Below are 27,755 nucleotides of genomic sequence, written 5' to 3'. Positions count from 1 at the left end.
TTTTGTTCCCTGGCTTGGAAGACTATCACTTCCCAGTTCGGGCCAGTGATTTCCTTCCCCATTGGTACCATCCTCACGGCCTCATTCCCCCATGCCAGCCTCAGGGCATCCCTGATCTTTAGTTAGAACCTGGAGTTCCCAGGACACACAAGCAGGCTGCCAACATTTAAATGCTGGAGAGGCCCTACTGCCTTGCTCTAAAAGCATTTCACACAAAGCACTTCTGATCTATTATGAATGTGAAGCATCTGACAGAAAAACTACATTTGCTCTCAAGCCTGCAATTTATAAAAGAACAATTAAAAAGAGTATGTTTGATGTTATTCTTCTAAAATCTGATTGAAGGTGTTTTTTTAAAACAATTTAGAAATAGCACATGAAATTCAAATCAGAAGAAAGAATTCTTTCATTCTTACATATAGAAACTCTTTTTAAAATCGTAACTAAATGGTTATCTCCTATTTCAACTGTGGCGAAGGTTAACCATTTTAACTTAGTCCTTGGCTGAAGTGGTTCAGATGGTAAAGAATCTGCCTACAATATGGGAGACCCAGGTTCAAACCCTGGGTGGGGAAGATCCCCTGGAGAAGGGAGTGGCAACCCACGCTGGTACTCTTGCCTGGAGAATTCCGTGGACAGAGGAGCCTGACAGACCACAGTCCACAGAGTCGCAAAGAGCTGGGCACAACTGAACAACTTACACTTTGGCCGAAGTAAGATCTGAGGATGAAATAAACTATTCCACCACACCTCTCTCTAATAAAAGCCCCCTTTTCAGGGTAGGGGGTGTATCATAAATCACAAATCCCTCTTCTTCTAGTTTTATCCTATCTTCTGGAGAATAAAAAGGAAAAAAAGGGTAGACTGAAGAGGTATATTTTTAACTCAACTTCATCTCACTCACTGGGATTAATTCTATGCAGTATGTTCAGAGTGAAAAAAGTAGTTATTACTTTTACTGTAACTTGTACTTTATTTCACTTTTCTTAGGAGACGTATGGAACAAAAATACATCAGTTTAGAGAAATGTTAAATTCTCAGTTAGGGTGCAGAATTCCTCGTGTGTGCTATTTGCAGGTTCTCTAAGAAACTGTATATACATTTTCCTTTTTGCTTAAAGATATTTTCTAAGAATACAACATTAAAGTGTTGTGGGAAAAAATAAAAAATTTAAAGCTTTTTTTCTAATTGTTGGCATGATAACCTATTTTACCAACACTCTTTTGAACACTGAAGCTTATTCTGAAAAAGGGAAGCTGCCTACCCCACAGGGCTGTTGAGAACAAAACAAATAATAGATATTACAACTGTTTGTAAAGTCCTGAACACATACTCAACATAAGAGCAGGTCAATGATATTTTAGAAGCACATAAAACTTTCTAGGAAGAGACTACCATCATTAAAAAACCTTGAGCCTGGGCTAGATTTTTTAGCAACTAGCAGCAAATCTGACAATTAAAATTGTTAGGCTGTGCTCCACGTACATTTTCAAAGCAGTGCACAATAATTCTGACCAAAGGCACTACCTGTGCCTTCCTTCACATTTCCCTGAAGTATCTTCCTGCTCCCATCCCTAAAAAACACAATGGGTTCTTTGCCAGAATTTAAGTGCCAAGAAAAACACATAGTCTTCTTTGACCTAATAAACAAGTTCCTTGACATAAACATCACTACCACGTAAACTAAACATACAAACTTAATCTACAAACGATTTCTGAAATTATAAAAAAATCACACCTTTACAACTTACCAGACAGTAGCATATGCCCTTCGAAAACAGTGGCAGGTGGAACTCTAGGCTTACAGTTTTTCACAGCTTCAGCAATTTCTCTGAGTTAAAAGAGAAAACACAATATCCATTAACTCAGAACAAAATTCAATTAAGCTGATTTCCAGCTATGACATTTAGTCTGTTTAACATAATTATATACCTAGTCCCAAATGTGCAGCAGCAATTGTGCTTTTTAGTTCTCTCAGTAATGCAGAAACTGAATCTATAATATTTCACATTTCTGTATCTGTCCCATCTGCTGTGTATGGACTGGACCAGTTTCTATGCTCAGACGTGAACCTACAAACATGCACCTACAGATATGAGACAGTTTACACAAACGCACACAGCAAATCTCCTCGACCTTTCCCAAACCTGAAGATGTCCTTAAGCCACACAGTAATTTAAAAGAAAGAAAAGGCTTCATTGTTGAGAAGGAAGAGAAAGAGGAGAGGAGATGCCTAGAGCAAAGGAAATTAAATCCTTTAGGTATTTTTTTTCAAGCACACACACACACAGTAGAGAGGATTCAGAGTAAGACATCACTAAAACTCCAAAATAACTACTCCTGGAAATTTGTTTTAGTTATTCATACTCTTTGGAACCTTCTCGGCTTCAATGAAATATGTCTCTATTCAGCCTTGAAAAATCTGCCTGCTCTACTAAATTGATCAGGACCAGTATGAACCATTCACTACAGCCCCCCAAATTAATATGTGAATGACAAAATAAAAGCAGCAAATATACATATACAGAGATAGATAAACAGACACACACACACACACAGGTATTTTTGAAGCAACTCTTTTTATAAAGGAAGAAAGTGAACGTGAACGTGGCTTAGTCATGTCCGACTCTTTGTGACCCCATGGACTATACAGTGCATGGAATTCTCCAGGCCAGAATACTGGAGTGGGGAGTAGCTTTTCCCTTCTTCAGGGGATCTTCCCAACCCAGGGTTTAAACCCAGATTTCCCGCCTTGCAGGCAGATTCTTTACCAGCTGAGCCACAAGGGAAGCCCTATAAAGGAGGCGATAACCTTAAAAACAAAAAGAGATCCAAAGATAAGCTATCCTCAACTATTAATAGCTTTCAGATAGTATTTAAAAGATGTTTAAAAAATTATAGACTCTTAATAGAGTCTATCACAGAGGTCAACAAAAGCAGTGCAACATTAGGCAATTCACAAAGTGAATATTTTATAGGTATGAAACAGATGCAGAACAGTCAGGTGACTAGCTCAAAATATGATCATCAGTCACTTTAGGAAAAAAAAAAAAAACAGAAACAATCCTCAACTATATTTCACTCCAATTGTTTTTCAATTCCGACCCTCTTTATAAGAGGATTAATCATGAAACTGCAGGGACTTAACCATACCCTTCACCATGTCCTGTCTCACACTCCCTTCCTTAACCCTCAACAACTTGGATTAAGCGGTGACTGTGCCAGGTGAGGTGAAGATACTCTTCTTGACCTCAATGTGCTTGCTGCTTACTGTCTTTTCTGTCCATGAAAGAATCTAGTGGAGGCAGGTATTTCTCCACATATGAGCTGTCCTTCCTTGAGCACTGGAAGTAAACACTGGAATATTAATCAGGTATTTAAAGGTACAGTGTTAAGATAGCTAGCATTTGCTTATAATCATCTAAAGGGGAAAACGAAGTTAGAAAATAGATAAAATAATAGCAAAATGCTGAAAATTATGAAAATTACATCTTAGGCACATGGGATTTCATTTTATTATTTTTGTACTTTATAAAAATTAAAGTATCCTAGTTTGCTAGGACTGCCATAATGAAATACCACAGGCTAAGGAGTTTAAACAGCAAGATTCATTTCTCAAAGTTTTGGAGGCTAGAAGTCTCAGGTCAAGGCGTCAGCAGGACTGGTTTCCTCTCCTTGGCTTCTAAATGACCCTCTTCTCCCTGTGCTTTCACAGGGTCCCCTCCTGTGTGTGTGTGTCCTCACCAGTCACACACTGGATCAGGATCTATTCACATGACTTCATTTTACCTTAATTACCTGCTTAACCACCCTACCTCTAACTATTGTCACATTCAGAACTGGGGATTAGGGCTTCGATCTATGAATTTTGAGGGGGACACAATTCATCCCATAACAAAAAATTAAACACTTAGAAGTGATTATCACCTGATATGATCTGGTGTCGTACCACAGCATCCGCCAACTATGTTGACCAAGCCATCAACAGCAAAATCCTGCATTTAGAAAAAGTTTCAGAGAGCTCATCTGAATTCTAAGTTCACCACCATCAATACACCATCAATTCAGCATCAATTCTAAGTTCACCACCATCCACATTTCCTGAATAACTAATTTTACATTTAAAAGAGAGCTAAACATATTTGACTCTAGATATAAAGCCTTCACAAGACTCAGATACTTAAAAGCAGAGAACAGTTCAGATGAAATGCAATGAGACATCTGCCTATCTGATCATAATAAAAATTTCTTTTACCTATATGCTGAGCAGAATGAATATGAACTGAATAATGTATTTTCCAATAACATCTAAGTTATTAGTATTTAAATTTAAATTCAAATGTTGAAAAAATCAAAAATTCAATTCCTCAGTCACAATAACCACATTTCAAGTACTCCAATGATCGCAAGTGATAGAGGTTACATAATGCATAATGTGGGTCGGGAGTTTAACCACAGCTGGTCTGAAGGAAAAGATAACCGAGAGGGAACTCAAGGAACTGAGAAGTGACAGTACTGAAAAGAGCATCTACATAAGGTACTGAAATCATAAGAATTAAGTCAGAAGAGGAGACAATGTCAATAAGCCAGAAGCTAAAAATCCAAGGAATGAGGAAAAGAGACCCAGGGGTTAGAAATAAGGAGGAGTTGTGGGCAATACGGTTTTGTGAACCAGGACTTCAAAGATGGAAGGTGTATGGAGAGAACGAGAGCGGGGGCGATGACAATGGGGAGCAAAGAGATGTCAACGCCACCCAGCAGTTTTGTGGGTGGAGAAGACCACTTGGGAGTGCTCAGAGGATGAGTTTCAGTTAGTTTGGGTCTGACCTCACTGAGAATCCACTTGTTTCTACTATGAGAGGGATGCTGACAGCAAGCCCCTTCCTCTGCCTCCATCATATTCATTCATCTTAAGCTTTTATTTCTTATATACTTATATATACTTATATATTGGGTTTTCTTTAGAGGCAAAGTCTACATCTAAATATTCTAAATCAAAAATTCCATTTCTTTATCTCTTAAAAACCAAGTGAAAGAGGATTCGTGACCTTTAAATGCATGGCCATCACGTGGGGAGTTTCATCATAGTCACCGAAGGTATTGGGAAGACCTAAGAAAGCATATTTCAACCATTACTGGAAATTTTCACAAACAGACATAGTATTTGTAAAGGCTTTAGGTTAAAAGGTTAGCAAACTTTTTATTTATAATTAAAGCAAGATTACTTAAAAAAATAACAATTCATATTAAACGTAAGTACAGAGACAACATATCAAACAACAACAAAATCACAGAGGAAAATAAATACCATTATTTCTTTTCCATTTCAAAGAAAAGCTTCACTACTACATGGGACTGAATTCCTCTACCTCTGGCCCTCCCCTTCCTATAAAGGAAATTAATTCTAGTCACCTAGCTGCCAGGGGGCAAGGTTTGAGGGAGTACCACACATCCTTTGAACTATCAAGCACCAGGCATGCAATTAAAAACAACCAAAACACAGCCCATCCCCTTTCAAGTAAGTTTTCCCAAGTAAGACTTCAGCATCTAATCACCCAATTTCCTGTTTTATTTATTATCCACTTCTAGTTATCTTATTCCTAATGCTCAAAAACATACACCAGGAAATCTGGTTAACCCAGGATGGATTATCAATATTAAAAGGACAGCTTAAAAGTTGTCTACATTTATCTTAGGAATTTTTATATACCATAAATTTGAAGTCCTAACTTAAAAAGAGGAAAAGTAACAGGTTCTTTATCTGCTCATTTGTTGATACAGGGGAACAAAGAGGGCTCTCACACAGGGTCTTTGCGCCCATCACTTTGGCCACGCCCACATGGCAAGCACTGTCACCAATTCCAAGACTCTGGTCAGTTAAGCAATGAGGCTTCATTCCCCCAAGCTCTGTCCACTTCTGACACTTTCAGGCTGAGCCAAACTGTTCTTTCATATCTAGACGGAAACAGTTGTCCAGACCCAAGTATTCTTCATTTAAAAAATTCCTATTAAAAGCTGACTATATCCTAAGATCTACAAAACAAACTCTTTTAATCCAGATCTGCTTCCCTATCTACTCAGGTCTTGTGTATCTGGATTCTCCTATGTATGACTCCCCTGAAACACATACCTGCATTGGGATAACAGAGAACATAAGCTGTTGTACATTTTCCAATTGTTTCAATAAAAGGTCTCATTTCAGCTGCACCCAGAGCACAATTTAATCCAATGCTGAAAAACAAAAAGAAGAGATTAGAAGCACCCTCTTTTATTCTAAATATTTATACACATACAAAGTTATGATGAGGAAAGGAGTATATTTAAAACCAAGCAGATAATAAATCTCTTGATTTGAAGCACATTTAATTCAGCTCCAGTCAAAGCCACCTCACTGATGTTCCCTGCAGCACTAAATATTTCCGCCCATGTCTCCAACAGATGATCTTACAGCTTAAGGATCCACACTATAAATAAAAAAATAAGTTCACAGTTTCATCACTGGTATACCACGAAACAAAAATGTCTGCAAATTACCACCACTAATAAACATTGATTGGAAAGCAATACTGCAGAGAAAGAAAAAGGAAGATCTTGCAGGTAGATGGAATATTAATGGTATATGGAAGCCACTTTGGGAGTCTAGAAGACCAAGACTTGGCCCTTGATCCAACTGACTTGCAACATGATCTTGGACTTAGAATTTGTCCTCTTATAAATTAAGTGGGTTTACTTGCAACCAAGGAGCTCTGTGTTTTGCAAATGAAACTTACTGCGATTCAAAACAGATCAAAGCAGAGCTGCTAAAACCCCTACAAAGCCACTCTCAGCGGGAGCTGCCAAGGCCTTCAGGAATTCAAGAATTAACTTGACTGGGACTATGTCATCTTTTATTTTTTCATATTTAACTTTTTTTCCCTTTATTATGATTTCTTAGTGCAATGTGATATACTAGATTAGACCTGGAACAGAAAAAGAACAGTGTGGAAAAACTTGAAACCTAAATAAAGTATGGAGTTTAGATAACAGTAATATGCTTTTAGTTTTGCTGAAAGTATCACAGGTAATGCAAGATGTCACATTAGAAAAAACTAGATTAAAAAAAAAAAACTAGCTGAAGAGCACACAGGAACTCTGTGTACCATGTGTGCCACTTTTATGCAAATCTGAAATTATTCCACAATAAAAAGTTTATTTAACAAATTCACAACTGCCATTTGTGATAAAAAAAAAAACTCCTAGTTTACTAGGAACAGAAGAAAACTTCTCACACTGGATAAAGCACATCTATTTGGTGATGTAGAATTAAATGTTTTTCCCACAAGATCTGGAACAAGGTAAGGATGACTTCTTTCACCTCCTGCTAAAGGTCATGCTGGGAGTCCTAAGAGGGAATTAAGAGAAAATGGAAAATAAAAGGTATGCAGATTGGAAAGGAAGAAACAAATTTGTCTTTTTTCACAGGTAAGACTATCTATTACTATTCCAAAGAATCATCTAAAATGCTCTCTGAACCCAAACTGTAAAGTACAAGGTTCATATACAAAAGTTAACTGTTTACCTAAACACTAGCAATGAGCAATTGAAATTTGAAATACAAAACATAACAGTTTACATAACATATTTACAATGGCACCAAAACAAATGAAATACTTGTGTATAACTTCAAAACTCTGATGAAAGAAATCAAGGAAGATCTAAATAAATGGAGATATATCCTAAGTTCATGAACGGGAAGATTTATTATACTTAAGACCTCAATTTTTCCCAATTTTATATACATTCACACACATCAATTAAAATCCAGCAAATTATTTGTGAATACCAATGAACTGATCCTAAAGTTTACATGAAGAAGTAAACGGCTGCTAATACAGTTCCTAGAGGAGAAGAACAAAGTTGAAGGACTGATACTACCCGACTTCAAGATGCATTAAAAAGCTAAAGGAACCTCTGGTATTGATGAGAGCACAGAGCAACGCAGCAGAATAGAATCTAGGAACATAATCAACTGACTTTTGACAAAGAAGCAAAGGCAATCCAATGGAGAAAGGACTATCTTTTCAAGAAACAGTGCTGGAACAACTGGACATTCGCATTTGACAACTTAATCTAGACACACATCTTACATCTTTCATAAAATTAATGCAACATGCTTAACTGTAAATTGAAAAACTATTAAAGATATAAATATGTATATAAAGATTACACAAGAGATAAATCTACGTGACCATGGGTTTGGCAATGAGTTTTAGATACAGTACCAAAAGTAGGTTCCATGAAAGAAAAATAAATTGATAAGCTGGACTTCACTAAAATTAAAAACTCTGTCCAATGAAAGAGCAGACTTTAAGAGCATAAGAAGACAAGCCATAGGCTGGGAGCAAATATTTGTAAAACACATATATGGTATTCAAAGTTGCTGGTTTTTGTTTTTTAATTCTTAAAACTCAACAATAAGAAAACTACCCAACTCAAAAAAAATAAACAAAAGATCTGAAGAGCAAACAGCTACCTCAAGGTGTTGTTGCCAAAATTAAAAGAGCATAAAGCACTTAGAACTGAGCCTGGCACACAGCAAACTCCCAATAAACGTCTACGACTCTTATTTTTATGGCCAACACTATAATAAAAGTTCACAGAGCACTCTGAGAAGAACATTGACCTGGGCTGGTAAGCGAGGGAAGCGTCCCTGGAGAGGACCCTAGGGATGGACTTAAAAGGCTCATGTGTTGGGGTGAGAATGCAGGGCAGGCACAGCCTCCAGGCAGAGGTAGTCCACGCATGGACAAGGCAAAGGAAGAAACTGTGTATACTCTAAGAGCTTCCATCTCATCACCATTTTGATCAGAAAAATATAGAGATATCTTAAAATACAATGCAAAAGCCATATTAATTTTTAAAAATATTTATATATTTTTTTGGCTGCAATGGGTCTTAGTTGCTGCACTCGGGATCTTCCATCTTTGGTTTAGCATCAGAACTTTGAATTGCAGCATGTGGGATCTAGTTCCCTGACCAGGGTTTGAACCCAGGCCCCTTGCATTGGAAGTGCAGAGTATTAGCCATTGGACCACCAGGAAAATCCCGGCCATGTTAATTTTAAAGATAAAAATCTAAGTTTTCGAATTCCTACTGTATTCCAAATTAGGCTGTTTCACCTTATTCCAAGCTAGGCTGTTTCTGGTTGCTCCACAAGCAGAGAGTGAAAAAACCTTACTGTTTTTAAGTGCTGATAATAGATTTAAAGTGTTTTTACTGGGCCAAGGCAGTCTTAAACTATAAGGGGAACATTCACAGACAAAAAGGCAACTCTCTGGCTTGTCCAAGGAGTATAAGAACTCTCCCAGTAACTCAAATTGATTCATTTAGGTTGTCTTCTGATGTCCTCAGGGCAGTCAGAATATACCTCAAGGAAAGTCGATATTTCACACAAGTGATACGGAGGGAATATGAAGAAGCAATTCACTCCAAGGTCACAGGCCGTAGTCACTAGAAGAGATGAACCCCAAAAGGAATGGAGGCAGGAAAGAATGATCACTCACCAGAGTGGGTCTGCATGAGACACGCTGATGACAAATGCCTCCCCAGTCTGGCCAGAGAGAGTCCGCCCACTTTTATCAACAATTGTCCCTGAAATCTGAATTCAAAAAGTAAACTCAGTCAACCACATAGACTTAAGAATACAGTCTCAAAAACAAAATAAAACTAAGAAGCTTTAAAAACAAACAAACAAACAAACATGAAAGAGAACTGTAGCACTAAGGCAACACTGTTTAACCATGGTTGGAAACAGATGAGTGCCCAGGGGAGAGGTTGGAAAGCCAAAGAAACAGAGAAAAGGGAAAGTCAGGGAGGCAAAAGCAGTGCCCAAAAAAGCTTTAGGATTTACACCACCAGTCCCATTGGAGAGGACTTTCCACAGATATTTAAGGTTATCCTGGTCTCTTGCTGTTCAACATCTGATTCGTCTAACAACGCTTGTGAGTTCTAATCTATTCTCAGCAAGCAGTGCGGGCCTGCCTAGTGCATCAGTGAACTGGCAGTCTGCTGTCTCTGGTGGTGGACGCTTCATGGTCAGCTTCAAGTCCGTCCCTCCCCGGGCCCTAGAGACAGTGAGCCTTTGACTCTGGGGACCAATTCAGCCAGGCTTCCTTGGAATAGCCTGCCTTTCACCAACCATCTCTAGATTCGTTGTCTTCACATTTCTGCAGATAAGACTGCTATTGGTTTGAAGTGATGGTAGGAGGGAGGTAAAGAGAGGAAGTTAAAATAGTTGGTTCCTAAAAGATGATCAATACTCTCAAAAGTTCTGTGTCAGGAAAACTAAAACCCCACCCTCAAAATGATGACATTAAAAAAAAAAAAAAAAAACACGAAATTCATCAAGCAAATACTTTAGGACTTACAAAGACAGGCCGGGGAACATACTCCTCTTCAAAAAGTTTTTGGACTGCAAACAAGGCTGCCTGCCAGGGAGAAAAAGGGACATCTTTGGTACTGAGAGACTGTGTCAAAGGTCACAGTCTAACAGGCTGATCAGAATGTTCCTTTTACCAAGGCCTCTTCAGATAAGACACATATCACGCTCTCTGGGGAGGAGAAACAAGTCCTCCATGTGACATACAACACCCACACCCCCTTCTCAAGGTAACACTGTACATATTCAGTTCAGTTCAGTCCCCCAGTCATGTCCGACTCTTTGTGACCCCGTGAACCGCAGCACGCCAGGCCTCCCTGTCCATCACCAACTCCCGGAGTTCACCCAAACCCATGTCCATTGAGTCGGTGATGCCATCCAACCATCCCATCCTCTGTCGTCCCCTTCTCCTCCTGCCCTCAATCTTTCCCTGCATCAAGGTCTTTTCAAATAAGTCAGCTCTTTGCATCAGGTGGCCAAAGTATTGGAATTTCAGCTTCAGCATCAGTCCTTCCATTGAACACCCAGGACTGATCTCCTTTAGGATGGACTGGCTGGATCTCCTTGCAGTCCAAGGGACTCTCGAGAGTCTTCTCCAACACCACAGTTCAAAAGCATCAATTCTTCAGCACTCAGCTTTATAGTCCAACTCTCACATCCATACATGAGCACTGGAAAAACCATAACCTTGACTAGACGGACCTTTGTTGGCAAAGTAATGTCTCTGCTTTTCAATATGCTATCTAGGTTGGTCATAACTTTCCTTCCAAGGAGTAAGCATCTTTTAATTTCATAGCTGCAATCACCATCTGCAGTGATTTTGGAGCTCCAAAAAATAAAGTCTGACACTGTTTCCACAGTTTAACCATCTATTTGCCATGAAGTGATGGGACCAGATGCCATGATCTTAGTTCTCTGAATGTTGAGTTTTAAGCCAACTTTTCCATTCTCCACTTTCACTTTCATCAAGAGGCTCTTTAGTTCTTCTTAGCTTTCTGCCATAAGGGTGGTGTCATCTGCATATCTGAGGTTATTGATATTTCTCCCGGCAATCTTGATTCCAGCTTATGCTTCCACTGTACATATTACAACAAAACAAACGCTGACTGGAAGTCCACCCATGAACTAATATTTCCCCTGAGGAAGAGCTGAAGAGCTACTCTTTTTCTTCCTTCTCTCAATCAAAACTAAAAAGACGTAAATATGAAGCCTCTACTTCTACAGCCTCACATAAACAAGGTAGGTCCATGAACCAACAGTGTGCTGCTGCTGCTAAGTCACCTCAGTCGTGTCCGACTCTGTGTGACCCCATAAACAGCAGCCCATCAGGCTCCCCCGTCTCTGGGATTCTCCAGGCAAGAACACTGGAGTGGGTTGCCATTTCCTTCTCCAATGCATGAAAGTGAAAAGTGAAAGTGAAGTCGCTCAGTTGTGTCCGACTCTAGCGACCCCATGGACTGCAGCCCGCCAGGCTCCTCCATCTATGGGAATCTCCAGGCAAGAGTACTGGAGTGGGGTGCCATTGCCTTCTCCGAACCAACAGTGTATGTCACTGCAAAAAAGAATATGAGCTAGAATGGGTTGTAAAGACACGAATGCTGTGTTAATCTGTACTGTCCATGTTTTCTTAAGTTCCAAGACCAGAAACTAAGGTCCTCTAATGCCCAAAGCTCTTCCATATCTGAACCCACAGACAGAGATACTGCATACATAAAAACTATAGTAAGGTAGTATTTTTCACCTATTAGAGTGGAAAAGATCAAAAAGTTCAATAGAGGGGGTATGGTGAAAGCAGCAGCATTCCTGTGGACTGCTCCCTGACTGGAGGATAAATGAGTACAATCTTGGACGGTGGAGATCAAAAGTAACAGTGCCCAGACTCTTTAACGCAGCAATTTCACATGTAGAAATTTATACTCAGAGACACTGTCAAAAATGTATGCGTGAGGATAGCTACTTTTTATTCCACACACTAAGTACCTTTGTACGTATGTAAGGAATACAAGCACATACGCACACTCACTCGTATACTTTTCTCTGAATGGAATCTCCATAGGGCCTCCACACCAGGAACAGCAGTTGTCCCTCAGGAAGACAGCTAGATACCCAGGGAATGGGGGCAGGGAGGATATTTACTTTTTATTCCATACATTTATCTTGAATTTTAGAATCGTGCATATATATCTGACCTATGCATCCATGCACATACAGTAGCTATACATGAAAATATTCAGTTTCATAATTAAAAAGTTCTTTATATAAAATAATAATGTTACATGTCCTCACTTCATGAGGGGAAGCACCCCAGCCGGCACCCCAGATCAGCCCCCTTTTCCTCTTTTAACTCACCTTGGCATTGGCGGTATCAAAAATAGTTTCAATGAGTAAGATATCCACTCCACCATCCAGAAGCCCTTTGGCCTGCTCTTTGTATGCTTCAACAAGTTCATCAAATGCTGCAGAAAACAAACCACACCCAGGACATCAGTCATCAATATCCTTTGAAAGCCCAGGACACATCAAATTTAGGCCTGGTTCCAGGCGAACTACCTATTGCTGGTTTGTATGCACAATTGAAGGGCAACACCACATTTTATAAGAAACATGGCAGTGATGGAAGTTAAACCAGCAAACTAAACACAGACACTCCTAAACACTCTGCACACAGGCTCACTTCCCATATGTGAGCAGAGAACAAGCCACTGACTGGGTGGGGAGGGACATGATTTCTTGAGCCCTGGCTCTTACTTTAAGATCTTTAAAACAGATCTTTCCAGGGATGGTTTTAATCAATCAATTCAGGGAAGAGTGTGAGGAATAATTAGAGAAACATGTCACACTGGTGTGGATTCATGACTGGTCGAGTCACATTCTCTCACGCCCTCTTGGGTAAAATGTGGTTCTACTGATTTTGCGCCTGTCCTCTGACACCAACTCTGTCAGAGAAGAAACCTGCCTGGTGTGCAATTTCAGTCTCAAACACAAAAGCGTACAATCACTCCTGGGTAAACTTTTTGTTAAAAATGTCTTATCTATTTCCATCTCAGAGGGTATCCCACTCGCCATTTTCTCTCTCACCCAGGAAAGGAAACATGCACATTATATTCAATAGAGCAGCCTACTTCATCTTACATAGTGCAAGAGAGGAAAGCTCTCCACTGCCACACTAAGACCAAAAGAAGCTCCGCCACATGTCCACCCAAAATGAGCAACTCCTAGTGGAAAAGTGTGTCTGGAACCAAAATCTACAAATCACGCTTGCCTGAACTTGTCTTTGACACAGAATTCATTACCACACACGGTATTACTATTTGGCTCTGACCGTTTAATTCTTTTTGGTTTTTTTTCCAGTCTAATGCTTAAACTGACCTAGATTTCTAGCCTTCTCATAAAATTTCAATGCAAGTATGCTTACAGATGCTGGTGTATAATGTTAGTCTGTTTATAACTGCTCCCTGACAAATAAAGTGGAGTCTAGCAGGCTATTCTATAAACTGACCAAGGCCTAGTATCTATATTTGCTCAACTTCTCAGTTTAAAGTTTCATTTTGATTGGTTTTATTTCCACAGCTGATAAAGAAGCCCAAACACAACAACAGAAAGCAGACTCAAGATAAATAATACTAATCCAATGACTAATAACAGCTCACTTTTATTTAAATGTCTACCACATCCCAGGGACTGCTAAGCCCTTAAGTCACAACAACCCCTAAACAGAAGCTGGCACCGGCCCCATATTACAGATGTACAGATTACTGAAACACCGAGGTACTTGCCCAAGGTCAATGATTGTATATGATACTCACTGATGTTCCTGTAATCTGGTCTTTCCACAGATGGCGACACAGAGAGTGTCTTGTTAGTTGGACCCAGAGCTCCTGCCACATACCTCTTAATTCCTTTGGGAAAAGAAAAACAAGTGTGAAACCCCTAAATAGCTTGCCCTTTTTGTTGTGAGTCAATAGGCCATCAGATTTTCCCTAGAACATAGGAATACAATCTTTTGTCCATCACTCCGAAATTCAGAAAGCACAAAAGCCTCACTTCTTCCCTTAATTCAACAACAAAACTTGACCTCACCTCAACTATAAGAGGCTATTTATAGTTTTTACTCACTTAGTAGACAATTCATAGATTTTACTGCAAATAGATATTTGATTATGAGGGCCGTCCTGGACCCCACTGGGGAAATTATGAGACATGAAGTATGTGCACATGTGACCTCCAAGCCAATGCAAAAAACCTGAATTCTCATATCTGGCTTCAAAGAGTTTCAGTTAGTAATCCTTTTCTCTCAACCACAGCCATGTGAAAGTGAAAGTCATTCAGTCACGTCCAACTCTGCAATCCCATGGACTGTAGCCTCCCAGGTTCTTCTCTCTGTGGAACTCTCCAGGCAAGAATACTGGAGTGGGTTGCCATTTCCTTCTCCAGGGAATCTTCCCAACCAAGGGATCGATCCCAGGTCTCCCGCATTGTAGGCAGATTCTTTACCATCTGAGTTACCATGGAAGCATCACCACAGCTATGCTTGGACAAATTCTCTCTTCCTACCCTTAAGAAACTTTGCAGGTCATGAACATAGGTTCTGCAAAATTTCCTCACAGCAGCACTGATCTTGAAACGCTCCCCACTGCTGTATTGCAGGGCCTTTGCAGGGGGAAAATATTAAATCACAATGAGTAATTACAAAGCCTGAAATTAAAGTATGAAGGAGATCCAATCTTACTTTAATAGCTCTTTAAGAACTCCTGAATAATCTTTCCTTTAGGCTAGAGTCCTGGTGCTCCTAAGAGCCTGACATGTTGTGTTCATTTACATATCATAACAGAAGCAGGGGGCACACTGCTCATCACTTGTGTTGATTTTAACTAAATGGTTATGTTTTACCATTTACCAACCAATCGATAACCCAGCCTTTAGCAGGTTACAATACTCTTTATCCACCCCCTCCACCCCCCTGCCAAGCTGGACAATAATGTTGGTATAAGAAAAACACTCATCTTTCCCTGCTTTGGCTGACTGAATATCCTCTGCCCTGTGATTCTATTGGGGCAACAGTCTATGCCCTTCCATATTTAACATTATCTCTCAGAAACAGAGTTCCTATAAATTGCTTCAGTCTTCATTAGTATGCTGTGTCTAACTTCCTAACAATTTTGCTTTACATCTTTCCTGTTGGCAATAATTTCACATTTCCAAATCTTAAGGGGTTCCATATATTTCTTCTATCCCTTTCCCGCCCTCAAAGCCTCCCCTCCAGCTGGTGCCCAAGTGTTCTTATGGCAGCCAGCCAGGAGGTGAGTTATTTTGGGGAGCCATTTTTCAAATCCCAGCAAGACTGACTCTACTGTGCTACACAACAGCGCCTTCAAAGACATTAGTGGCATGAAGTGGAAAACACTCCAAAGACCATCTCTCTTTACCTAGGTAAGGTAAACCTCAAGGATGAGGGTCGCTTAAAAGGGATAAGATCAAATATCTTAATGATCACCACTATGACCACAGCAGTCAGTTGCGCCTCAGTAACCTGAAGATGTGCTTCTGAAGGTGGAGAGATCATCCTAGCTGTAAACGCATGGGGAATCCATGGTACCAGCTATAAAATTAAGACATAACATCGAATAAACACAGAGCAGGAGACCGACCGATGGAGATGGGGTCAATTCAGAGAGACGTTGAATGCTTGATTATGAAACTGCAGAGAAGTAACCTACAAACAAGTACATGATGGCATCTGCAGTGTTGCTGTAGGCCAGCTGTCACGGAAGGAAAAAGGGCAATAAGCACAGATTATTACAGCTAAGAATGTCAAAGGAAGCAGCTTTGGTTTTTTGTTTTGATTTTTAAAGCAAAAAAAAAAAAAAGGAGAACAAGGTTCCTTACCTGTCTGGAGAGAGATGTCCTCGGCTGCTTTTCTGGCCACTCCCGCAGAGCACATGTTCATCCGGTAGGCCTAATATATCAATGGCAAGGGTTAGTTTGTCTTTTTTCTTCCATAAAATAAGTAAGGAATTCATGACCTTCTAAAACTCAATTTTATGCAATAAGAAAATGCAGAGTGAATTAATTTGAGGTCTGAATAAAATCTTAGCCAATAAGGCCTACCAGCTGCCCCAGAAATGAAGGCAACAGGAAGGGCAAGTCTTTGGGAACTACTTTTACGTTCCTCCCCAAAACCATGAGCTAGCTGGCAATCTCTGGACATCTGGCACATGAGAATAAGCTGATGTCACGAAATATGCTGAGAAAAAAAACAGTAATGGGAAAACCACAGGCTTCAGAGATAGGACACCTGGGTTCCAGAACCAGCTCTGTCACCACCTGCCTAGGCAGTTCCCTCAGCAACTCCCTCAGGCCCTGGTTTCTCTCACCATACAATGGTTAGAGACAGTGGGTCTGAACTTTTTGTAGATTATTAACCTCTAGAGGATCTGGAGAAGGGCCATGAACCCTCTCCTTATGACTAAAAGGCAAGCATACACAAAGGTCCAAAGCAGTGCCCACAAGTTCTATTGAAAGAGTCAAGCCCATTCATTTACGTGCTATTACTGCTCTCGCACTACAATGCCAGTGTTGAGCAGTTGCAACAGAGACTGTATGTGCCAACAAAGCTTAGAATATTTACTGCCTGGCCTTTTAAAGAAAAAGTTTGCCAATCCTGCCCCAAAATAACACAAAAGCAATTATGACACAATTTCATTTTCCCTTGATAACCCCAAAGGCAAGTGATTTCACAAAGCCCCAGTACTGAGGGAAATCAGTGCCAGGGCACTCAGGACTACATGCCTGAACACAGAGGCAAGTCTGGGAAAAACTCTACCCAGAAATAGGAATCTCAGCCTCTGCCACCTATTTTCATCAGGTTTACAAAAACTGAATATGGAAGCATTGTGTTGAGTAAAAAGAAACCAGATCCTTTACCCCACACCCACTAAGATGCCTGCTAAGAGGACAAAACAAAAACAAATCCAGGGCTTCCCTGGTGCTCAGTGGTAAAGAATCCAAGGCAATGGCACCCCACTTCAGTACTCTTGCCTGGAAAATCCCATGGACAGAGGAGCCTGGTAGGCTGCAGTCCATGGGGTCGCTAGAGTCAGACACGACTGAGCGACTTCACTTTCACTTTTCACTTTCATGCACTGGAGAAGGAAATGGCAACCCACTCCAGTGTTCTTGCCTAGAGAATCCCAGGGACAGGGGAGCCTGGTGGGCTGCCGTCTATGGGGTCGCACAGAGTCGAACACAACTGAAGTGACTTAGCAGCAGCAGCAGCCAATGCAGGAGACATGGGCTTGATCCTCTAACCAGGAAGATATCACATGTCTCAGAGCAACTAAGCCCGTGTACCACAACTATTAATTCTGTGCTCTAGAGCCCAGGAGCTGCAACTACTGAAGCCCGCACTTGTCCTGTGGTCTGCAACAGAAGTCACCGCAATGAGAAGCCTGAGCACCACAACTGGAGAGCAGACCTCCTCCTCGCTACAACTAGAGAAAAGCCTGCACAGCAACGAAGACCCAGCACAGCCAAAAATAAACAAATAAAATTATTAAAAAAAAAAAAAAAAGAAACAGGACAAATGCTGGCAAAGATGTGGAAAAACTGGAACCCTTGTATGCTGTTGGTGGGTTTATAAAATGATGCAGGTACTGCAGAAAATAGTGTGGTAGTTTTGCAAAAAATTAAACAGAATTACTATATAGCTCAGCAACTCTACTTCTGGGTATATATTCAAAAGATATGCGAGCACAGATGCAAAACAGATTATCTGTACACTGTGCTCAGAGTAACACTGTCCACAACAGCCAAAAGGCAGAACCAACCTAAGTATCCAATAGTGGATGAATGAATAAACACAATATGGTATATCCATACAATGGAATACTATTCAACTTTGAAAAAGGAAGGATATTCCAATGCATGCTACAGCATGAGTGAACCTTAGGGGACATTAAGTGAAATAAGCCAGTCACAAAAGGACAAATACTGATAATCCACTTACATGAGGCAGCTAGGAACTAAATTCACAAAGACAGACAGCAGAATGGTGGTTTCTAAGGGCTGGGGGAAGGGAAAATTGGGAATTATTGTTTAATGGGTATAGAGTTTACTGTTTTACAAGATGAAGCGTTCCATGGATAGATGGTGGTAATGGTGGCACAGCAAACAATGTGAATATATGTAATGCCATTGAACTGCACGCTTAAACATGGTTAAAATGGTGAATTTTATGTTACATGTATTTTGCCACCATTTTTTTAAAAAAGGAAACCAGATCTGTCACTCAATTTAAAAAGGCTTCACAAAACTGCACACATGGCCAACCATTATGCTTTTATTCAATTACTGCATAATAAGCATCATTTTTATTTGATTATCACTTGTCCACAAAAGAAACCAGCTGGAAAATGACTGGGCTGTTATGGTTACAAGCCGAAGAGATTCCAACCATTTCCTCTGTCTGACCACAAACAACAGATAACTAGATATTAGCTTGACCCTGCAGGTTTGGCTGGTTTTCTCACTAGCAACTACCAATAGTAAATGCTCATGACTATCTCAGATACAAGCAAAAATGAAATCCTTACCAAGTGTTCCAGGCCATAGTCAGCTTGGGCAATAGAAGTGCTGCTGAAAGTATTTGTTTCAATGATATCTGCCCCAGCTAGGAGGTACTCCTGCAACAAGAGAAAGTCATGTCAATGCTATGAGTCACAGAATCCCTGCCTCCTAATAGTAAATTTGCCTTTTCCTCACCATCTTCACCAAATACCTTTTGACTACTTACTAAGTGCAAGGCACTGCAGTACATACAGGACAGACACACAAAAGGATATAGGGATTTCATAAAAAGGCATGTGGTATAAATAAAACAGAACTTGAAGTCAGACAAAGTTCAAATGTGGTGTGAACTGAGTCGAGTTCCTTAAACTCTGAGCCTCAGTTTCATTTGAAAGTAGTATAACCCTGCTTCACCGGTGACCAGATGATAGCACAGATCACACATCAAGCTTCTGGAACATGATGGCCCTCAACAAATATTCCGTCTGTTCCTCTGCCATGTCCCAGCTTCGGCACAGCTAGGATTCTGTTGAGAAGGGCCCTCTCGCTGCAATCTCAATTCTGACCACAGCTGCTTCAGCCCACAGGTCCTGGCCCCTGCGAGCCAGATCAGAACCCTCACTAAACCCCGAGGACCTTGGTGCCCTCCTGTTCTCCCTGTTTGAAATCTTTCTTCCTTGTTTCACTCTGTTTCAATCTGATAAACACTCTGGTGAATTTTCCAACACTAAGTAAACTCCTGATTTTCCAACACTGAGTAAACATAACCCCACATAAGCAGATAAGACACTGTTTACAGAAATATTTGGAAATAAAATCCAAGATTTACACACTTTTAAGTCACAAACAGCCTAAATACTCACCAATAGGGAAACGGCTAAATAAATTATAATATGTCCATTTTATTACATGTTATGTGGCAGCTAAAAAACACCATGTGTGGGGAGTTCCCTGGTGGTCCAGTGGTTAAGACTCTGTTTTCACTGCAGGGGATATGGGTTTGATCCCTGGTCAGGGAACTAAGATTCTGCATGCAACAAGCAGCCAAAAAATAGGTAAAACAACAACAACAACACTGTGTATAAATATCTACGAATATGGAAACATCTCCAAAAATACTATTCAGTAGAAAAACAAAATTAATATGACACCATATAAATTTAAAATATACACACATACAAATAATATTGAGTTTTCTAGTATACACAAACATATACACTTATGCATAAATGCATAACAAATGATTTGGAAAGACATACACCAACTAGTGTAAGTGGTTATCTCTGGGGGAAAAAAATAGAAATTTGGAGTATTGGTTAAAAGGGAATTTATTCTTAACTATGAGTTCTGTTTTATCAGAACAAATTAAAATTTAGCTTTTCAAAAAAGAGAAAGAAAAACTGAAAACAACCTTAAGGCCTAGGAATAAGGTTAAATTAAGCAAACGGTGATATATGTACAGAATAAATTTGTACAAAGTTATTAAAACCATGTCTCAGAATATTTAATACTCATGGTATTAAAAAATGCAAATTATAAAATAGTATGGAGTAATAATAATCCCAATTTAATTTTAAAAACCCAAATACAGAAAACTAGTCTGAAATATAAATTTAAATATGTGAATGGCAAGTATGTCTTGGTACTGAATTTACAGTCCATGGGGTCACAGAGCTGGACATGACTGAGTAACTGGGCATAAACACACATACTGATATTACAGGTGGTTTTTATTTTCTTTTATGTTTTTCTATCAAGCTAGACATTTTATTTTTGTAACAATGAACACATATTATCTCTATAAATAGGCAGAGAGTATTTCTAAATTCCCAGTTATTTTCTCCAATTCTCCATAGGTTTAAAATTTTCCATAATATGAAGTTTATAAGGTGTTTTTTCTAGCTCTTCACCTTTTCTCTCCACCTTCTTTCCTGGAATAATATCCCACTCATGGACTTGGGATATGACACCCCAAGATTCCAAGCCTATTCTCACCAATTAAAACACGTGTGAGTGCTATATTAAAAATGGATACGCAACAAGGACCTACTGTGTAGCACAGGGACCTCTGCTCGATCTCATGTGCAGCCAGGACGGGAGGGGAGTTGAGGGAGAATGGAGACACATACATGTATGGCTGAGTCACTCTGCTGTGCACCTTCAACTATTACAACATTGTTAGTTAGCTATGCTCCGATATAAAATTAAAAGTTTAAGCAAAAAAGCATGGATGGATGTGGGCAAGCTACTTAATTACGCTGCTCCTCAGGTTTCTTCTGTAAAAGCTGTCAAGATTAAAGGAGGCCATTAATGACAACACAGCCAGAGTCTACCTACAGGTGTTTTAAAATATCAGTTCCTGTAGGTCTCAGCCTAACAACAGCAAATGAGCTAGGAAATGCATGAGGCATTCACCTGGGGCCTTACCCCCAGTGCTGAGCCAGGGCGGAGCCAAGGCCACGGCCTGACTGGCCCTAGCGATTCTTATCACAATTGCAAGACTCACCTCAGCAATTACTATCAGGGAACTTTTGAAAAAACAAAAAGGTCCTACTATCCACAGGTCCTGAAGGGTGCAGGCATGCTCAGGCCACACAGTGAGGTAGCTGGGGGTTGGAGGGAAATAACTGAGAGAACCAGGGTTCTGTCTTCATTGGGATCAAGGTAGATGCTTAGAATATTGTGGGTTCACTCTTTACTGAAGAACTTAAAACCTAACAGTAGGAATTAGGGTTCGGGAAGGAAAAGGCAGGGTCACTCATTTAGGTTACCCAGGCCTTTCTCCAAGAGGAACTTCATGGCGGGGGAAGCCTGGTTGCTAGTCGGTCAGTCAGCAGCCGTTTCATACAGCTGGCAGGGTGTTGACAGACAAGGACGCCTTTGAAATGGATGCCTCCCCAACCAGAAGCTGAAAGGCACCTACATTCTTAGTGTCAGAGACTTGCATTTTGTATAGAGCCTGGACACTCCATTAAAATTAAGGATCAATGGATCAGCTCTATGGTCAGTAATACTACTAGAAATAACTAAGTGTGAAAAGACCTAGTCTTTTTTCCTTCCTCATCCATGAACACGATATGGTCTCTACATCCAGAGAACTCCAGCGAATCAATATCCCTCACAAATGGGACAGCCAGATACACCTTATTGTATTTACTGCCATTTTGATTCATGTCCCTATCCTGGGAAATTTGCTATTCTTTCTAGTTGTCTATCTAACACAGAAGACAAAGATTCACTCTCTTGAAAAACATTTACTGACTTACTTTGTGCAAGATACTGTTCTAAGCAGTTGGAATTCAGTAGTGAAAAATAGGCATAAATTAGTGCCCTCAGGAAGCTAATGGTTGGGGAAGGGTGGCGATTTCACCAATTGCATGATAAGAACTGATGTTTGTATCCATATTGGGCTTCCCTGGTGGCTCAATGTAAAGAATTCTCCTGCAATGCAGGGGATACAGGAGACACAGGTTCAATCCCTGGATCGGGGAGATCCCTGGAGATAGAAATGGCAACCCATTCCGGTATTCTTGCCTGGACAATCCCACGGACAGAGGAGCCTGGCATGCTGCAGTCCATGGGGCTTCAAAAAGTTGGACATGACTGAGTATGCATGCATAATAATTGTAACTGTATCAAGCAATTCATACCCATGATGGCATTCCCAATATACAATGTACTGGAATTTTATAATGCAATTTGACTACATATTAGAAGGCCTAGCAGAAAAACTTGTAGAATCAACCTCTTCAAGAACCAACTTTAAATCTTCTAGTACTGACAATTTCTATTACAACAAAGGAAAGGTATTCCTAGTTTTTCTTGAAACGAAAACTATTCTGCATCTTATCTAGAACAAAGTCTTGACCAGCCAAGGGAAGGTTCCTTCCAGTCTCAATGAATCATTTAATCATTCATTCGTTTAAGTGACTTCCTTAAGAAGAGTCTGAAAGGCACCAAAAACAAAAATAAACAAGTGGGACTACATCAAACTAAAAAGCATCTACACAGCAAAAGAAACAAGCAATAAAATGAAAAGGCAATCTACTGAATTGGAGAAAATATTTGCAAATCAGGTATCTGATATGGATATCCAAAATGAAGAATTCATACAATTCAGTAACTAACAAAAAAATACAAACAAACCAATTCAAAAAAAAATGGGCAGAATACAGGACTTCCCTGGCAGTCCAGTGGTTAAAGACTCTACACTTCCACTGCAGGGGGTATAGTTGGATCCCTGGTCAGGGAACTAAGATTCTATATGCAGCATGGCATGGCCAAAAAGGAAAAAATGAGCAGGAGACTGCAACAGACATTTTTCCAAGGAAGACATACAGATGGCCAACAGGTTCATGAAAAGACAGTCAACATCACTAACTGCAAATCAAAATCACAGTGAGATATCAGAGCTCACCTATCAGAATGGCTTTTATCAAAAAGACAAGAAATAACAAGTGTTGGTAAAGAGATACAGAAAAGGGAGCTCTTGCGGGAATGTAAAGTTTGCACAACCTCAATGGAAAATAGAATGGTGACTCCTCAAAAAATTAAAAATAGAACTACTATATGACCCAGAAATTTTATTTCTGGGTATTATCCAAATAAAACAAAACCACTAACTCAAAAAGATAGAAGATACTTAGTTGATCCTGCCAGTAGCATGCTTGTTTCAAATATTAAGCCGTGCATGTCTAAGAACATACGGTCAGGACAGTGAAACTGTGAATGGTTCACAGAATCAATGACGGTTCCTTCGGTTGCTTGCTTCTCTCAGAAAGCCCAGAGATAAGCCCATGCACTTATAGGTACCTTATCTTTGACAAAGGAGGAAAGAATATACAATGGAGAAAAGATAGTCTCTTTAATAAGCGGTGCTGGGAAAACTGAACAGCTAGGTGTAAAAGAATGAAATTAGAACACTTCCTAACAACACACAAAAATAAGCTCAAAATGGATTAAGAACTTAAATGTAAGACCAGAAACTATAAAACTCTTAGAAGAAAACACAGATAGAGCACTCTTTGATACAAATCACAGCAAGATCCTCTATAACCCACCTTCTAGAGTAAAATAAGAACAAAGATAAACAAATTGGACCTAATTAAATTTAAAAGTTTTCTGCACAGCAAAGGAAACCATAAACAAGATGAAAAGACAACCCTCAGAATGGGAGAAAATAATTGCAAATAAAGCAACTGAGAAAGGATTAACCTCTAAAATATACAAGCAGCTCATGCAGCTCAATATCAGAAAAACAACCCAACCAAAAAATGAGCAGAAGACGTGATAGACATTGCTCCAAAGAAGACATACAGATGGCTAATAAGCACATGAAAAAAATGTTCAACACCGTTTACTATTAGAAAAATGCAACCAAACGTACAATGAGGTATCACTTCCCAACAGTCAAAATGGCCATTATCAAAAATCAACAAACAGCAAATGCTGGAAAGGAGTGGAGAAAAGGGAACCCTCTTGCACAGTTAGTGCAAATATAAATTGATGCGGTCACTATGGAGATTCCTTAAAAAACTAGGAATAAAACTACACATGACCCAGCAATCCCACTACTGGACACATACCCTGAGAAAACCACAATTCTAAAAGACACACATATCCCAGTGTTCACTGCAACATGTTCACCATTTACAATAGCCAGGACATGGAAGTAACCCAGATGTCTAGTGAGAGATGAATGGATAAAGAAGATGTGGTACACATATACAATGGAATATTATTCAGCCATAAAAAGGAATGAATTTGAGTCCATTCTAGTGAGGCAGATGAACCTAGAGTCTGTCACACAGAGTGAAGTAAGTCAGAAAGAGAAAAACAAATATCATATATTAACCCATATATATGGAATCTAAAACAGTGGTACTGATGAATCTCTTTGCTGGGCAGGAACAGAGATGGAGGCACAGAGGACAGACTTGTGGGACCCAGCAGGAGGAGGGGGAGGATGAACTGAAAGAGCAGCACTGAAACATACACATTACCACGTGTGAAATAGCCGGGGGGAATCTGCTGTCCGGCACAGGCAGCTCAGCCCAGTGCTCTATGACAGCTTAGAGGGGTGGGAGGTAGGAGGGAGGCTGAAGGAGGAGGGGACATAAGCACACCTACGGCTGATTCATGTTGATGTATGGCAGAAACCAACACAATACTGTAAAGCAATTAACCTCCAGTTAAATAAATTTTTTAAAAAAAGATGTACCCATGTTCACTGTAGCATTATTTACAGTTGTCAACATATGGAGACAATCTAAGTGTCTACTGACAGATGAATGAAAAAAGGAAATGTCATATGTATATGTAATGGAATATAACTGAGCTATAAAAAAGAAGAAAGGTAGTTGCCAGAAGTTGGGGAGTGGACAGTGGGGGAAACGGATGAAGGGGGCCAAAAGGTACAGGCTTCTAGTTATAAAGTAAGTCACGAGGATGAATGCACAGCATGAAGACTGCAGTTACTACCACTACAAGTTGCTAAGAAGGTAGATCTTAAAAATCTTCATTACAAGAAAAATACTGTAACTATGTATGGTAACAGATATTACCTAGACTTACTGTGGTGACCATTTTGTAACATATACTAACATCTAATCATTACGTTGTACACCTGTAACTAATGTTATTTGTCAGTTATACTGCAATTTTTAAAAGAAGTCTGAAATATCTATAACAATGCCCTACTCCAAAGAGAAAATTTTCTCAGTAAAGTCACTCTGTCCTTCAAATTGAATCCAGACCAAAAAAACAGATTAAATCAACTTATTTCTTTTAGCCATAGTTCTACAAAATTCCTATGATAACCTATAAAACAATTTAGTTTTATGTTTATTTTTAAAAGTCTAGCAATACCCAGTTACCTGCTTCTGATCTATTTATGTTGGCTAGCTAGACAGAAAAATGAGATGAAAAAACATGGGATTTCAAGTCAGTGATCCTCTGTATCACGAGTTATTTAACCTCTGAGATGCTCAGTTTTCAAATCTACAGAATGAGAATAACAATTACCTTTCAGTTTCACATCACTGGGGCTGCTGTAGTGAATTAGGTGCCCCAAAGGAAATCAGGCCTGAATATTCATTGGAAGGACTGATGCTAAAGCTGAAGCTCCAATACTTTGGTCACCTGATGTGAAGAACTGACTCACTGGAAAAGACCCTGATGCTGGGAAAGACTGAAAGCAGGAGGAGAAGGGGACAACAGAGGATGAGATGGTTGGATGGCATCACCGACTCTATGGACATGAGTCTAAGCAACTCTAGGAGTTGGTGATAGACAGAGAAGCCTGGCATGCTGCCGTCCATGGGGTTGCCAAGATGACTGAGCAGCCAAACTGAACTGAAACCTGCTTTCTGAATAAGCCACCTCTTTCTGAATAAATCACCCCTTTCTCTGTCTCCCCCAGAGCACTTAGCACAGTGGTCTGCCCTCAGGACACCAAAGGACTTGCAGAATGATAGATAAAAATATAAGAACTCAAGGAAGCTTTACCTTATGGATTTGGTAAATGACACTGGGCTGAGTTATACTTAAAATGTCATTGTTGCCTTTCAGGGGCCTGGCATGATCTTTAAATTCTTGTCCTCGGAAGTCTTCTTCACTCAGCTTGTGCTGCTGGATCATGGTCCCCATCCCTCCATCAAGCACCATAATCCTCTCCTGCAGGATAGCTTCAATCTCATCTTGCAGGGTCTTCTTCATCCCTGCTTTAAAGAAAGTGAAAATGTGAGTTTCCAAAATGAAAGGGGAAAAATAGGTGTGGAGAGAGATTGCAGACTAAATTAAAATAATTCACAACAGGGAGTAAATTGGGCTCATAGATATATTCTCTCAATCCTGCAGACTTTGAAAAAGGCTGCCCCAAAATGTTTTCATTAAGTTACAACAATGCTTAATGAAACAAGAGGTTGTACACAGCACAGAATCACTGGTATAGCACTACATCAAGGTTAACGTAGGCTGTAGTTATTCCTGTTTCAAAGATGAGCACAACAGACAGCAGAGAGCCAATTGCTACAAGCCCAGGCCAGCTGCTGGAGGTCTGCAGGACTCCCCCCCCCGTTGGCTCTGTGCATGTGCCCAGAATAAGACATAAGATTTGGTTTGATAACCGAAAGCCATCAATAATTCCAAACTGCCATTTAGACTGTTAAGTCTGACAGTCTCTTCCACTACCACCAGAACTCATGACAGGCTACCCAGTCTTGAAAAGCCCTAATGCATACTCCTTCCAATCCTATTTTCTGGTCTCCAAGAACTACTGGAAAGCCACAAAACCATGCTGATTGGAATCCTCGCAATTCCTAACTTTGAGCCTCTTCTTTGGTTCACCTTTTCTCAGCTCCCTCAACAACACTTCTCATACCTGCTGTCCCAGACCTCTGCTTGCCTTTAGCACAAAATCCTTCTCATCCTTTTAACTCAGAGGTGATTTCACCTAATCCTGTACAAGAGTCTTCTTTGGGGAGCTCCCCAAATTCACCCCCCCCACACACACCACAAAATCCTCTTGTAGCTTGGTTCCCTCTGCACCTAAAGAAGAACATGTGATCACTTCCACCCACACCTCCCACTGTCCTTCCCGTTTACCCCTTCCCACCTCCAGCAATTCTACCTCAACCTATCTTCATGCTGTGGCTTCTTCCTCCACCACACTACTGAAATCACTCCCTAAAGTCACACATGGTCTTCTAATTATCAAAAACAATGGGCTCCAATCTCAGACTCAGATTCCAAGCTGTCCACTTGTTACAGCCTG

At 40.1% G+C, this 27,755-nt stretch overlaps 1 protein-coding gene across 4 annotated transcripts in view; it reads right to left on the bottom strand.

The window, feature by feature from the left end:
• MTR (5-methyltetrahydrofolate-homocysteine methyltransferase) overlaps window positions 1–27,755 on the bottom strand; it is a 132,314-nt gene that overhangs the window by 90,039 nt on the left and 14,520 nt on the right. Inside the window, exons 2-12 of one of the 4 annotated variants that reach the window (XM_010820411.4) lie at window positions 26,489–26,700; window positions 19,009–19,098; window positions 16,304–16,373; window positions 14,224–14,316; window positions 12,767–12,873; window positions 10,407–10,466; window positions 9,543–9,637; window positions 6,131–6,231; window positions 5,049–5,110; window positions 3,928–3,995; window positions 1,752–1,831 (exon numbers count right to left, since the gene is read on the bottom strand). In XM_010820411.4, the coding sequence (XP_010818713.1) occupies window positions 1,752–1,831; window positions 3,928–3,995; window positions 5,049–5,110; window positions 6,131–6,231; window positions 9,543–9,637; window positions 10,407–10,466; window positions 12,767–12,873; window positions 14,224–14,316; window positions 16,304–16,373; window positions 19,009–19,098; window positions 26,489–26,700 (1,038 nt within the window). 4 annotated transcript variants of the gene reach the window in all.

This window comes from Bos taurus, chromosome 28 (genome assembly GCF_002263795.3).
Source record: "Bos taurus isolate L1 Dominette 01449 registration number 42190680 breed Hereford chromosome 28, ARS-UCD2.0, whole genome shotgun sequence".
Classification (NCBI taxonomy): domain Eukaryota; kingdom Metazoa; phylum Chordata; class Mammalia; order Artiodactyla; family Bovidae; genus Bos; species Bos taurus.
This window is presented reverse-complemented; position numbering and strand designations above follow the sequence as displayed.